This window comes from Sphaerodactylus townsendi, linkage group LG07 (assembly GCF_021028975.2).
Source record: "Sphaerodactylus townsendi isolate TG3544 linkage group LG07, MPM_Stown_v2.3, whole genome shotgun sequence".
Lineage (NCBI taxonomy): Eukaryota > Metazoa > Chordata > Lepidosauria > Squamata > Sphaerodactylidae > Sphaerodactylus > Sphaerodactylus townsendi.
This window is the reverse complement of record NC_059431.1, coordinates 99999833-100015261: the sequence shown is the minus strand read 5'-3', so window position 1 is coordinate 100015261 and position 15429 is coordinate 99999833. Positions and strand designations below refer to the sequence as shown.

The window sequence follows — 15429 nt, the reverse complement described above, 5'->3', positions numbered from 1 at the left end:
CTAGAAGGTTCACAGGCTACCCAACCTATGCCAGCGTGGTGTCGTGGTTCAGAGCAGGTGCACTCTAATCTGGAGAACCGGGTTTGATTCCCCACTCTGCCGCTTCTGTGGAGGCTTATCTGGTGAACCAGATTAGCTTGTGCACTCCAATACATGCCAGCTGGGTGACCTTAGGCAAGCCACAGTTTTTCGGCGCTCTCTCAGCCCCACTCACCTCACAGGGTGTTTGTTGTGGGAAGGGAAAGGAGATTGTAAACCCCTTTGAGTCTCTTTACAGGAGAGAAAGGGGGGATACATATCCAAACTCTTCTTCTTCTATGCAGGAATAAAAAGAATTCTCGTCCTGTTTGGCCCTCGTCCACATTTGTGTCTCGCAAGCGTATGCCAAGAGGAGGGAAAGAAAGGGACTGATTTTTGTGGCCCCTTGTATTAAAGCTCTCCACCCAAACAGGACAACCTCTTCTCTGGGGGGCCGGTTATATCCCTTTTGGAGGGGGGGGCTTCTTCCCCGTTCTCCTCTCCCCCCGGCCATCCCGACGAGAGGAGGGGGAACCGCTCGATGCCGAGGCGCCTCCCCGCCGGTGCGTGCTGATCGCAAGCCCGGCTGCCTGCAGCAGGCGTCGCGCAAGAGAGCCCGCGCCAACAGGACCCAGCAGCGCACAGGCTAGGACAGCCCAGGCACGGCCGGGGAGGGGAAGGGAGGAGCCGGGAGCCGGGGAGGAGCCAGGCCGGGAGGTGGAGGAGGAGGAGCCGCGGCGCTGCTGCTGCTGCTGCCTGCGTGCGTCAGGTCCTGCTGGCAACTCGGCAAAGTTCAGGGCAGGCAGGCAGGCAGGCGAGCGGCGCCTTGGAGGCGAGAGGCGCGTCCAGAAGCACCTCCCGGGGGAAAGTTGGTGGCCGTGCGTCGGGGAGGGAGGGCGAGCGACCGGGCTGGGGCGCCTGGCCCCGTCCATGGAGGGACAGCAGCGGCAGACCTGAGCGGCGGCGGCGGCGGCGGGGGACGCGCGGTTCCGCGGGTCTCCATGGGCGCAGCTGGGGCGCCTTAGCCGCCTCGCTGCCGTGATGGCCAAATGGCTGAACAAGTACTTCAGCCTGGGCAATAACAAGACCAAGAGCCCCCCGCAGCCGCCCCGGCCGGACTACCGGGACAAGCGCAACGGGACGGCGGTGGCTGGCGGCGGCGGCGGCGGGCACCACAACCACAACCATCATCACCACAACCACAACCACACGTCGCCCTGCTTCCCGCGCCACGACACCAGCGACCTGCTCCGCGCCTACCGCGCGCAGAAGGAGCGCGACTTCGAGGACCCCTACAGCGGGCCGGGCTCCTCTCTGCGCAAACTGCGCGCGCTCTGCCGAGCCGAGTACTGCGCGCCCGAGGAGCTGCTGGCCGAGCCGGCCGGCCCCAAGCCCTTCTCGTCGGCGTCCTGCTGCGGAGGCGCCGGAGCGGGCACCGGGAACGCCACCGTCGCCTCCTCCTCGGCTTCGCCGCAGCTCTTCCGCAGCCACAGCGAGCGGCGAGCCGCCACCCCGCCCGACAACGGGGCCGTCAAGTACATCTCCCCCAAGCACCGGCTGATCAAGATCGAGAGCGGCAGCAACGAAGCCGGCAAGGCTGGCGGGGCCCCCATCACCTGGAGCCCCCCCGGAGGCGGCGGCGGCGGCGGCGCCGCGTCCGCCCAGAAGAAGCTCAACAAGTTCGCGGAGCAGGCGGAAGGCGGCGGGGGCGGCTCCGGCGCCAAGAAAGAGAAAGTAAGGCACCTCTCCTTCCTGCCGTCGGGATTCGGAGGGCTTCGTCGCCAGGGGGCGTCTGTCAGCTCGCCTCTGGGGTTGGTTCACACGTGCACGTGTAGCGCTTGGATTTCTCTGCAGTGCATGCGCCTGAACTAAATTCACGCGTGCATTGAGTGCTGACTGGCAGGCCAGCGTGTGGGCTGATGCCTGCAAATAGGAGGTAAAGGGGGAAGGTTCAGCCTGAGGAGTGTTGCTTAGGAGGAGCGGTTCCCTGCCTGCTTGGCAGCCGTTGAGTGGCTTTCTGGGACTGGTCTCCAAGGGTGGAGGGGAATCTTCGATAAGCGCTGCATTTGAGGTGGTGCAAAAGGACCCTCTGTGGCTCTAAACTTGTGCCAGTCCACCCCAGGCTACACTTAATTATGATAAATTAATTATTGGGTTTATTCTGTACTTTGAGTGAAGAAGGTCTGTGCTGATAGATGTCTCCCCTCTGCCAGTATAGCCCTTACTTGATAGAATATAGAAGTAACACAGTTCAGAGACGGTTGGGTGGAGACTGCAATGGACTGGCATGTTACTGGATGCAGGAGGAGTCAGGTTCTGGTCAGTTTCCCCTCCACTGTGGGTCTCAAGCAGGGAAAGGGCATTTCTCAAAGCCCTATGAAGCCTGGAGGTGGTGCGGAAATGTCAGCCCTCCTTAATCACTCTTGCAGGGTTCCCTTCTCTGCAAAAGGTCCGGGTAGCAAATGTGAGATAATCCTGTGTAATTCTTCATAACAGCTTTACCCTGTATGTTTGGGCGTGCATACATTTCCCCAGGGCCCATCCAGTGTGAGTTCAAAGCTGGGCTGAGATTTGAACCCAGCGCTTTAACCGCAGCACCATGACTGCGTTTCCTTGCTAAATTGCTGCTTGAAGATAAATGTGCACACATAATTCCTGTACAGTTTTCATCCATTAGGTGGCTGACAGTGGTCTTTGTTACGGCATAGGCAGTCTTAGGGATAAAGGAACATTCTCTTGACGTAGGGGATGAAGAAACCTGTTTTAAACAAAAAATCTCTTATCTTCAGTTCCCTGCTAAAACAGTTGTCCCTGCTGTATAGATGGGGTTATTTCTTGAATGAGAAGGTGAGTGAACCCCTCCTTATGCCATCTGGTTTTGATACAGAGGACTTTAATATCTGTCTCTCCTTCTTTGCTCAGACTCAAGGTAACATTCAGAGTGGCATTTTCTTTGGCAGATACCACATACCTGAGCATGGGAACTAAAGCCAGATATTTCAGGCTTGGCAGGTCTTTTGTTAACACCTTCTCTGGTTTCACGGTGGACAAATTACAGGTGTTGCCAGGTTTTGCCTTCATTCACAGTGGCGGTTGGTTAGTCCTGAACTCGGAACCTTCCAGCCACGCTTGTAAGATGCTGAGTAATGCTTGGAACAGTGTCATGGGGGGGGGGGAGATTGCCAGCCAGTTGCCAGCCAGTCTTCCCCCCCACCCCCCAGTGACTCAACTGCTTTATAGCTGCCCAAATGAAAGTGTGGCCGATCTGTTGCGATTGTGTCCAGGGTATGCAACTGCAGAGTGCTTGTGCTTTCAGGACTGTAAAAAGAGAAAAGACCTTTTAATACCTTAGATAAAACCCTGGGGAAACAGGGCTTTGTTTATACTGCAATAAACCTGAGTCATACGCAAAGTGCTATTAACTGCTTGAGTCAGTGCTGAGCTAGGGTTAAGGTATTAACCCTCAGCCATTTGGGTCGGTCAGTAGTCCCATGACTGAATGCAATATAACCAGTTTGGATTTTGTGTTGAACTAGCATGTGTAAATATCATACTGTAGAACAAATCTAAGATCTGGTGATCGGCTGCTCAGATCCTGTTTTCTTCTGAACTAACTTTTACGAGAGGCTTTGATTTGGATCAGGGATTATTTGGGATTATTTTTACCCACCTTTCCTCATGTCATTTTCTTCTGCTTTAGATAGTCCCTTGGGACTGATGTTTGCCCTGTTGGGAGAATAATTCACGTTCCCTGTGTGGGTCCTTTGGGTGGTTTTTCCTGGTGGATCTCCTGTGATCACTTGTCAGGAAAACCATCCAGATGGAAAGAGTTACAGAATCCCTCCTCTTTATTCAGCGTAGCCTCATTTAAAATACTGTGGACAACTAGATACTAAAATGGTACTATAGAGCTGGGTAAAGTACAGGAGAGCAGTCAAAGTGATTGTGGTTAAAACACCTTCCTTGTGAGGAAAGGCTGCAGGGTCTGGAATTCTTCTGTTTGGAAAAAAAATTCTACTAAGGAAGGTTTATAATGTTATGCATCAGGCACCCAGTGAAGTGAGTGTGCAATAAATTCAGGATGGACAAAAAGTACTCCTTCATTCCTCGAGTACATTAAAATCTTGAAATTTGCTGGCAGTAAATGCAGAGTTGGCCAAAATTAGTAGCTTTAAAATGGGACTGGGCAGATTAATGGAAGATAGATTAGTCACCATGATGACTAAAGGGAAGCTCCACTTTCAGAGGCAGTCTACCTCCGAATGGCAGTGCTTGGAGGCAGCCATTGGGGAGGGGGCTTGTGCCTTGTGCTCTGTTTGTTGCCCCTTCAAGGCCGGGCCCCCTCTTTCCCCTCCCTTGCATGCCACCCCTCATTCCCTCCACCACTCCCTTGCATGCCATCCCCTCCCCTCCCTCTCCTAGGGTGGGTGGGCCATGTCCAGATGCCGGGCCCCCTCTTTCCGCTCCCTTGCATGCCACCCCTCCCTTTCTCCCCTCTCCCTTCCCTTGCATGACATCATGCCCTTAGGGGGAGGGCGGTATGCACGGGATATTTTTTGTGCATGTTTTAATTTTATGATGCTGTGTGTGAGGAGATTGGGAAGGCCTCTGGCCAAGACAGGAAACTTATTACAACTGCTCAAAATGGCCAGGTCTCAGGCTGAGCCGTTTCGCAGCCCCTGCCGCCTGGCCCTTTTAATGACGATGCCAAGGATTTCAGCTGAGACTTTGTGCGTGCCAAGCAAGAATGGCACCACCCTTTGCCAGTCTCCCCTTTAGCTGTTGGTTTTATTGGCAAATAGGGTTTACTCAATAGGTTTATTACTGGAAGATCTCTGTATGCTGACACCCAGATTGATGTTCCGAACCTTAAAAAGTAGACTTCTAGAACAGGAATATCTTGTTGGGGCAAGCAAATAAATCCTGCTCACCCCTCTCTGTCAGAATAATACCGGAACGGGGGCACATAGCCAAATATCTCGAATTATTAACTGAACCCCAACAGAGATGGATTATCACAAGGGCCAGATCCAATACCTTCCCATCGGCCATTACAAAGGGTCGCTACTTATCCATCCCTCTCCAGGATCGGGTTTGTCCACACTGTAAAAACCAAGTGGAGACTCTTGCTCACATTATACTTGACTGTCCGAGATATGTGGGCATTAGGAGTTTCTCCCCCAGGCCGGCCCTAGACAAATCTGAAAGTGACTCTGACTGTTCTGTTGTGGAGCTTCTGTTAAACAACACAGATGTCGTGCTCTTGGAAAAAGTAGCAACATTTCTTTTACAAGTGACAGAACTTTCTAACTAATGTATACTGCTATATAGTCTTCCTGTCTGCACTTTGAATGTACTCTTGATTTGTATTTCAAAAATGTCTGGCAATGCTCTAGAACAGTGGTGGCGAACCTTTGGCACTCCAGATGTTATGGACTACAATTCCCATAGGCTGGACACTGTATGTAAATAGGGTGCTGGATTTAAAGGGACTGCTGGTCTATTCCAGCAAGTCTCTTCTCATATCTTAACTAGGGTCTTCCCCAACCAATATATTTGCAAATGACAAAAATGTTCTCCAAAATTGACCTCATCTTCTTTGTCATTCAGAAGTAGGGTCTCTTGGACCGGGAGATGCCCATGGCTACTGCTCTGTTTTTGAGCTTCAAATCTGAAAGTTTATTTTTGGTACCCGGCACTGAGGGATGGTTCTTCCATTGATGACTGTCGTACAGTTGACAGGGTTGCAATCTGAAGTTTTTCAGCATGAACGGTTTCTTCCTCATTCTTTCTCACCTTGACCTGGCTTTCGAAAGCTGCTTTAGGCAACAGCTGGGCTCTCTTTCTTTGAAAATAGACCCGCTGTATCAGTGGCTTCCTGAGTCATCCACCATAGGCCTTTGCATATTGTAAAGGAGTCTAGGGACATTCCATGCTCAGTTTGCAAAGGGTGGCCAGCCAGGCCTTTTGAGGGTTACCCTGCAGGAACTGAGATAATGCTGTCCAGAGCCCACCTGGTGCTGCTGTACGACTGCAGGAGAAGACTGGCAGCAGGTGTGCAAGGCTCAAGAGAGTGACAGCTGCTCCTCAACAATATTATTTTCAAGGAGCGCTTTGTAGAACCTCCAAAGAGTGATAAGTTTCTCCAGAACCCAGAAGTTGTTGCAGTGTTCAAATGGCTGTGGGAAAACATTAGGATTTCCGTATTGGGCTTCCAGTTGCACTGCTCAGAGGTGACTCTTCTTCTGCAAAGCCCTTTATGATCTGAAACAGGAACTTGACTTGCACTATGCCAGACTATTGGGCCACCTTGTTTTGGTGGTTTGTTTGTTTGTTTTTTGGTCAACCTTGACTGGCTAGAGGCTCTCCAAGACCTCCTGAACTTTTCCCAATATTGATTTACCCAAGAATCTCTAACTGTAGACAGAATATAGAACTTGGTGTTGGTGAAAGGGCTATGAAGTCGCAGCCATCTTATGAGCCCTTTCCACACAGCTCATTCATAACAAGTGAAACTCGTTATGAATGAACCTGTTTCCCCCTCTCCCCCTTCGCAAATATAAGTTCACCTATTCAGGAAGCAGCAGCAAACGCTGCAGCACCTTTGCACGGGGATTTTTTTTCCTTGCCAAGATACATGTGTAGCTATGAAGGCCTCTAGAGGACCTCTGTGGTCATGCAGTGCCCAGGCAAGAAAAGAAAAGAAAAGAAAAGGTATTTCCCCGCTCCCTGTTCTTGGGACTTTGGAATGGTGGGTGGCCAGAGATTCCCCCCTGCAATGGAGAATCTCCCCCCATCTAAACATGGCGGCTGCTATTTGTGTTCTCACAGGCAATCAAGAAGTGTTTGAAACCTGGGTTGCAGGAACAAGATTGCTTGTTTAGTGATCTTCATGTAACCCAGTTTGGGCTCTCTAACATGGATCTGACCTGTTTTGGAGGAATGTTCTGTGTCAGGGGTCTGCAGCCTGCAGCTCTCCAGATGTTCATGGACCACAATTCCCATCAGCCCCTGCCACCATGGCCAATTGGCCATGGTGGCAGGAGCTGATGGGAATTGTAGTTCATGAACATCTGGAGAGCCGCAGATTGCAGACCCCTGTCTGTGTGAACTTATGCCCCAAAAACTGGTGTTTTGCCTCCTTATCTATGTGGAATCTCCCATGGTGACCCCATTGGGTTTGCAGGAAAAAAGGTGGTTTGCCATTGCCGGCCTCTGTGTGGCAACCCTGGACTTCCTTGGTGGTCTCCCATCCAACTACTAAACAGGACTGACCTAGCTTAACTTCCAAGATCTGACAAGATTGAGCTAGAGAGGCTCGTGCAGGTTAGGACGATCCTAGGACTCAGTGCATGCAAAAAGCTGTGACCATCCATTTCCATTTCCTGTTAATACGGGGTTTGTTTGTTTGTTTGCTAGCTTGATGGAGTGGTAACCAATCAGTGTTCAAAGATGTATCGGACTGGTACACAGTTGCTTAACAGCAATTATGGAGATTAGATTAGGACTTAGATAAAGAATGTGGAAACAGATGATAGAAGTTATAGAATATATGAGGATAGGAGAAGACCTTCACTTGTGACGGTGATGTGGAGATCAAAGTTGAAAGAACTGTTATCAGTTGCAACATATTTCTGTATCTAGCTTTTTCAATGGAAGATACAATATCATCAAAGCAAGCAAATGCCTGAAGCATAAGTAGCAAGCGTCCACTTAGTTGAGAAATGTATCTAGAGACTTTATTTCCTGAATGTCACAATAACTTTACATCTGTGGCAAATGGTGTCCACTCTGAGGCCTGTAGGCCTCAGGATGAAATGGCAGATATTGCTTCTGGGTGGAGAAATGGAAGAGGCAGGCGATTTCATAATTGGCGACTTGTGTCAAGTTAAATAGATACAGCTGAGAATGGATGGCTTCCTCAGGTTTACTCGGACCTCTGCAAAACCCTTCCGTTTCTATCAAAAATTCTTCAGTGAACAAGTCATTATTTTATTATTACTATTCATAATTGTTTAGATTTATATTGCGCTGCTTCAGAGGTGCTTTTGTGACATTTGCAGATTTCCTGCTCCATGTTGTTGCTCTTCCTTGGGTAGGGACATTCTTATGTTCCCATCATCTGTCTCAGGGGTGTCCAACTCTGGCTGTTCAGATGTTCATGGATTACAATTCCCATCAGCCCAATTGGCCATGCCAGCAAGGGCTGATGGGAATTGTAGTCCATGAACATCTGAAGCGCCAGTGTTGGACACCCCTGATCTATCTGTTGAGTAAAGAGTACTGGGGGAGACAGAGAGGAGATACAGATTGCCAACAGTGAGGTATTCAGCGTGGCAACGCAATTTGGTAAGACCAAATGGACAGTAGCAGGGGAAATCCTCAGCAAGGGCTGATGGGAATTGTAGTCCATGAACATCTGAAGCGCCAGTGTTGGACACCCCTGATCTATCTGTTGAGTAAAGAGTACTGGGGGAGACAGAGAGGAGATACAGATTGCCAACAGTGAGGTATTCAGCGTGGCAACGCAATTTGGTAAGACCAAATGGACAGTAGCAGGGGAAATCCTCAGCCCAGCCATGACAGGTCTAATAGGCCTAAACTACAAAGATGTACTGGCCTACATATTGACAGGTAGGGACCAGAAAATTACACAGGCAATGGCCCGTTTTTGTTCTTTAATCTGCAAACACAATAAGAGACATCTGCCGGCTGAATAGTTTAGGGAGGGAAAGACTGAATAAATTGTGATCCTTAGAAGATATGGTCGGAGGCCGGAGTTTTCTAGTAATGTCACTATAGGTTTTAGCAAGACTGCACAGGCACTTTACAAGTGTAGTTATATTAACTTTTTAATCTTTTGTCATAATCAAATGTATTTTACCTACTACTTGCTTTTTCGCGAGTTGACCTTTTAGTATACAGTCACCGACTGTGTATAAGTGCACTTCTCAGTTTGTATTATTATGTGCTGGTCTTTGACTGCAATAAAGAATTTGATTGATTGATTGACAGTAGCAGGGAGGGCAGAAAAGAAGAGTACAATAGGTAAGGCATATTTATAAAGAGAGTATCTTTGCACCACAGGTGCAACTTGATGGGTAATGCTCTTTTTTTTTTAGTGGAAAAGTATTATCTGCTAGGGGTACTCTCTGCTGTTTTTCTTGCCTGTTGAGATACTGTTGGCTCCTTATGCATCTCTCATTCATTTCAAAACAGTCCCTGCATAGACAGAGCATCCCCATAAATTGCACCTCTGGTAAATTGTGTAAACCCATGCATATCGGGGTGTATAATGCATAGGAATGGGGTGATGATGATACATTTCCAAGACAATCTTAAATTAATAAATTATATCCTGTCCACACGCAGCTTCAAATAAATCATCATGTCAGGATAAAAGAAGATTAAACATCTGATAAAATATTTATTGCTTTGTCAGTCAAGCACATTTGAGTCACTGACTGGAAATGCTCAATTATTTCAAGGAAGTGAATGATTACCTTGGAAATATTTATTCATGTTGCAGGTGTGTTTGTAATCCAGACCAAACAGATTTAATTTTACCTTAAACTGCCATACTGTAAACTGGCAGGGGAGTTGGGAAACTTCTAAATAACTATGGAAGTTAACAGTTTCCCCAAATTTTTGATTAGTAATCTTTCTTTATGTACCAGGCCTATGATTTGTAATGGTTCCAGTTTTCTAACTGTGGTTAAGTGTGCTGCGGGTACGTTCTTATGTGGATGTAGTTCTATGCTGTGGTTAAAGCAAACCAAAGAAGAGGGTGAAATTCACACAAGGCCAGAGAATAATGAGGGATGTGAGTGTCTTGCTCATTCCTTGTTTCTTAACTATGTTTAGGGATATTCAAAACATTGTCTTTACTGGTAGTAATTCTAAAAACAACCCTCTACAAGCACTATTCTTGTGCAAAGTCTTTCAACTGTTTGCAAAAGTGCATTTGCACCGAAGTTGACTTCAGTTTCAGGTGCGAAAGTAATACAGACGAAGCTCTGGCTCATTCCGCACATGCAGAATAATGCACTTTCAAACTGCTTTCAGTGCTCTTTGAAGCTGTGTGGAATAGCAAAATCCACTTTCAAAGTTGTGAAAGTGGTTTGAAAATGCATTATTTTGCGTGTGCAGAAGGGGCCTCTGAAAATCAAAAGCCCTTTTTCAGCAATTGAATATCTCCTTCAGGTATTCACATACGCATGAGTATCATTCCATTTTTTTTTAATCAAGCACGGGTAGTAGGGTTGACAATCAGTTGAAGGTGTGAGCAGGCGCCATAGAAGAAAAGCATTGCACAACAGGCAATTAAGAAAAAGTTCTGCCTGTGTTTTCTGATAGGCGGGGCCTCTTTCATGCATACCTGTTCAGCTCTTGATCACTTGTACTTGAAGCTTCAATCAGCCATGAACCTTCATCCCTGGCTGACTGCAAAAATGTCTTGTGGGTGTGTCCCGTCTCTGATATAATGACATGGATGTGACTTCATATTGCGTTGCATCACTTCAAATGCAATGCTGTTGAATGAAACCGGCTGCCAGCCAACAAGTACGGAGAAACCAAAGTATGAACAAGCAGGCCTTTCTTGACTTTTGCACTTGATTGTCAGAACTGACTTCACTGAAAGCATGAGGGGATATTTTCCTTTTCTTTAGTGAGAGTTCTGTTTCATTATCTTGGGGGTTTCCTTGCCCCCAACGTCGAGCCTAGTGACTTGTTTGGAGAGACAACCTTTGATCTGTCTTGATTTCCTAATAAGTACTCAGGATTTGGCCTTTTTGTTGCACTCTGACCCCTTCTGCACATGCAGGATAATGCATTTTCAATCCACTTTCAGTGCACTTTGCAGCTGGATTTTACTGTGCGGAATAGCAAAATCCACTTGCAAACAATTGTGAAAGTGGATTGAAAGTGCATTATTCTGCATGTGTGGAAGGGACCTCTGTGTTATCAAAAACGAAGCAGGTAGCTTTGAACAAGTTTCAAGTACATGTCCTTTGTATGAGCTCCCTTTTATGTTCATGTCCATAAAATAATAGCCTTCAGAACCTGAGCAGGGCTGTTAATGGTAGGAGGTTTGTGAGGTGATTAATTAATGGGCTTGCCATGAGTCAGTAGAGAATTGGCGGCATATAAACAGTTCAGAATAAAAACTCAAGACCACTAGGAGCTATCGGAGAAATAAATATAGGGAGCAGTGGAGACAACAGACCAGGGAGGGTAATGTTGCAATTCTCACTAGTACTTCTAGAAAAACCAGTGTATTATAGCACAAATAGTTTGTTTTGGGTCTACATGACAAAATTCAGATCCCAACTCAGCCAAGTATATTCTGTTTCACATTAGGCCAGTTCACTGCCTTGGACCAAGGGGTGGTTGTTCAGTTAATTCTATAGGAAGAGGGTGAGATACAAATTTATATCAATATCCCGTCCTGTAAGGAGCTCCAAGTGAGCAACACGTATTGGGTTATACCATTTTTTAGGTTAGGCTGAAATGATGACAAAATATGATCTTCCTTTCCCTAGCAGAGGTTCACACCCAGGATTCCCCAGTTGAAGTCAACCCTGTAATCACTATACTACACTGACTTCATTTTGTTATATATTTGTTTGTGGGCTTTTCTTTTCCTGTGGAGGGCTTATGATTGTTGATATGCTATGTTTACTTAATTATTGTCTTGAGCTGAATGGATATTCTGTCCCTCCACATCCAGACTTCAGGGGAATACCCACAGCATTTTCAGTTGTTTGCGCAGTACTCAGTAGAATGAATGACATGCAGGTTACTATATATAAAATCAGCAATGATGATAAAGATATCTTTAGTGTTTCTGCTTAATTTTAGTCATTTGGGAAAATTTTGTGCTATAAAGTTGAATTCTTTCTCTGCTTAAAGTGTGTGGCAGAATTGCTGAAGACGCAGCTCCAATAATGGTACTTGCCTTATTTTCCTGTGTAGTGACCTCTGATGATGTTTCTACTAACTTTCATAGAAGTTGGCTTTTAAGCTTAGCTGTCTCAGTTGGAAAACAAAGAAGGCTTGTGAAACATTTTGTCTGTTTCTTCATTTGTGCCAATTAAAGAGCTCAACTTTCCCAGAGACTGGAGTAATGCAGGTTGGTTCTGGGAGGCAGAGCCAATAGACAGGTGATGTCCAGATATTTTCTGAGAAATGCCTTTGCTGAGTTCTGGCACAAACCTGACCATTCCCAATCCTGTGATAGTAATTGACAGATCCAGTGAGATTTATCGCTGGGCAGAGGTTTGATCCCAGGTCTTCTTTGGTATTGTTCGACAGTGGAATGCACTACTTGGGAGTGTGGTGGAGCCCCCTTCTTTGGAGGTTTTTAAAGAGAGACTGGATGGCCATCTGTCAGGAGTGCTTTGATTGTGTATTCCTGCATGGCAGAGGGTTGGACTTCAGGGCTCTTGGGGTCTCTTCCAACTATGATCTGGGAGGATCATCCAAACATACTCTCTATATTTGTGCTGTGTCTACTAGGAGCAGCAGTGGCGTAGGAGGTTAAGAGCTTGTGTATCTAATCTGGAGGAACTGGGTTTGATTCCCAGCTCTGGGTTTGATTCTCAGCTCTGCCGCCTGAGCTGTGGAGGCTTATCTGGGGAATTCAGATTAGCCTGTACACTCCCACACACGCCAGCTGGGTGACCTTGGGCTAGTCACAGCTTCTCGGAGCTCTCTCAGCCCCACCTACCTCACAGGGTGTTTGTTGTGAGGGGGGGGAAGGGCAAGGAGATTGTACGCCCCTTTGAGTCTCCTGCAGGAGAGAAAGGGGGGATATAAATCCAAACTCCTCCTCCTCCTCCTCCTCCTCCTCTTCTTCTTCTTCTTCTTCTTCTTCTTCTTCTTCTTCTTCTTCTTCTTCTTCTTCTTCTTCTTCTTCTTCTTCTTCTTCTTCTTCTTTTTGAAAGTTTCTTGTTTAAGGTGCTGATTTCCATTTTACAGCTCCAAAGGCAAACCTTCAAATGCTGAGACAGGCAAAGGATTATTCCTTTAGGAATACCTGACTTGTTTTAGCGAGGGGTGAAAAATTCATGCTGATTCTTCACTATTGAGCAGACTGTGCCCGCACAGGCTTCTGCAGTGGCCTTGAATAACCTGCCCCTTTTTAAACTGCTGAAGAATCTCAAAACTTGTTGGGAAATGAAGCTGTACAAGAAAAGCAGGTACAGCAAATAACTAGGCCAAAACATTTGTGGCATCTAACAAACACACATACGAACAATCCAAATGTGCATACTTGCATGAGCTATGCTGAAATCCTGCCCAGGGAAATTTAAATACAAGAGTCGTAGACAGAATCAAATGAATGATTTCTCTCAGTGGTTTCACCTTCCAGAAATATAAAAAGAATGTTTCAAGACCAATTCTTTATAGCACATGAAGAAGAAGGAGGAGGAGGGGGAGGAGGAGGAGGATGATTATTATTTATACCTCCCTTTCTCTCCTGTAGGAGACTCAAAGGGGCTTACGAACTCATTACCCTTCTCCCAACAAACAACCTGTGAGGTAGGTGAGGCTGAGAGAGCTCAGAAGAACTGTGACTAGCCCAAGGTCACCCAGCTGGCATGTGTTGAAGTGTACAGGGTACTCTGAACTCCCAAGATAAGCCTTCACAGCTCAGACGGCAGAGCAGGGAATCAACCCGGTTCCTCCAGATCAGAGTACACCTGCTGTTAACCACTATGCTGCTGCTGCTCCAGATTACAGTGTCATCTGTAGTAGTAAATCTTCCATAAGGTTAAGTTCTATTGGCCACTTAAACTAGGAAACCTTTCTTTGTGCTCTTGATGAGGGCACATGTTTGGATCACAGAAGAAGAAGGGTTGTTTTTATACCCCACTTCTTCTCTACCCTTAAGGAGTCTCAAAATGGCTTACAATCTCCTTCCCTTCCCCACAACAGGCACCTTGCGAGGTAGGTGGGGCTGAGAGTCAAGGTCACCCAGCAGGCTTCATGTGGAGGAGTTGGAGAATCAAATCTGATTGTTCAGATTAGAGTCTACCACTCATATGGAGGAGTAGAGTATCGAACTTTGTTCTTCAGATTAGAGTTTGCTCTTAACTACTGTACCATGCTGGCTTTTCATACAGAGAAGTGGTGGTGGTATGCCGGACCATGGAACTGACAAGCAATGTGAGGCTTTTGGATGGCCCAGGCTCATTTGCAGAGCAGAAACTTTTGTGAATGGCATTCATCTGCTGACTGTAGAGTGTCTGAATTAGGAGAACCAAGGAATTCAGGTCTGATGACTGGTCATCTATGGAAGGGACGGGCAGCTTCCAGCATGAGTGCCAAACAGACATTTTATTTAGTCCATGAGGCCTTTTCTAAGTCCTGGCAGCCAGCATGAGCACTTTCAGGGGAAGGAGGAGTGTACATGACTTATGCCCATCATTGCTTTTTAAACATAGCATCTGCAACATGGGTTCAAGATGAGTAGGAGTCCTGTGTACCTTTCTGGTGCTGGAATTTATCTGCCTTCTGCCCCAGTTTTCCATCCTGAGGAGTGGGAGGGAAAGTGCCTTCCCTGTAGCGGTGCTCTAGAAATTTCCCTTAGTCACCAAACACCATGGAGATGAGGGGAGCAGACTAGACAAAAGGTCCCCAAAATTTTTGAGCCTGTGGGTACATTTGGAATTCTGAAACAGCCTGGTGGGTGCAGGAACAAAATGGCTGCCCTGGAGGCAGAGCCAGCCACGGAATGATTGCCACAGCTTAACTTCATTAACACAGTACAGATCTTTGTGTTGTGATGGCAGCTGCTGCCAAAGCAACATTTTTTTTAAAAATCTTCAGAGCCAATCAGAAGCCTTTCTTGGCAAAAGCTCTACCTGGTCCCATCCACTTCCTAAAAACACTTGGCAGACATCAGAAAAGGTTTCATGGTGCCCGCGTAGAGGTGTGTCTAGGACAGTTCAGGGCAGCACGCATGCCCTGGGTGCTGCTCCTCAGGGGGTGCCGTCTCACACTCTGGGAACTACTGCTCCCCTGCCTCTGAGCTCCATGTGGAGTTTGGGGACAGACAGGCAATTGAATGCCAAACTCACCCAGTGTTCAACTAGACTTGTCCTATTTCCGAATTCAACATGGAGTTCAGGGGTGGGAGGCACCTGTTCCATGGTGGGCTCGGATGGCCAACTAGGGATACCAGCACCCAGGAGGAGCCTGGGGATCTTTTAGAATTACAGCACACCTGCAGACAATTGTGATCAGTTCATCTGGAGAAAATGGATGCTTTGGAGGGCAGATTTTGTGTCATTGTAGCCCACTGATGTCCCGGTCCTCCTCAGGCTCCATCCCAAAATCCCAGGAGTTTTGCAGCTTGGATCAGACAACCCCACCCACCCCATTCCCCACCAGTGGCCAGAGAGC

The 15429-nt window shown here is 47.3% G+C and overlaps 1 protein-coding gene across 1 annotated transcript in view; it reads left to right on the top strand.

Moving 5' to 3' along the window:
* The first annotated feature begins 751 nt into the window (after positions 1 to 751).
* Positions 752 to 15429, top strand: part of SHB (SH2 domain containing adaptor protein B) — a 179632-nt gene continuing 164954 nt past the window's right edge. The window contains exon 1 of the mRNA XM_048504287.1: positions 752 to 1752. Coding sequence (XP_048360244.1) covers positions 1060 to 1752 — 693 coding nt within the window. The 5' untranslated portion in view covers positions 752 to 1059. The remainder of the gene's footprint in view (positions 1753 to 15429) is intronic.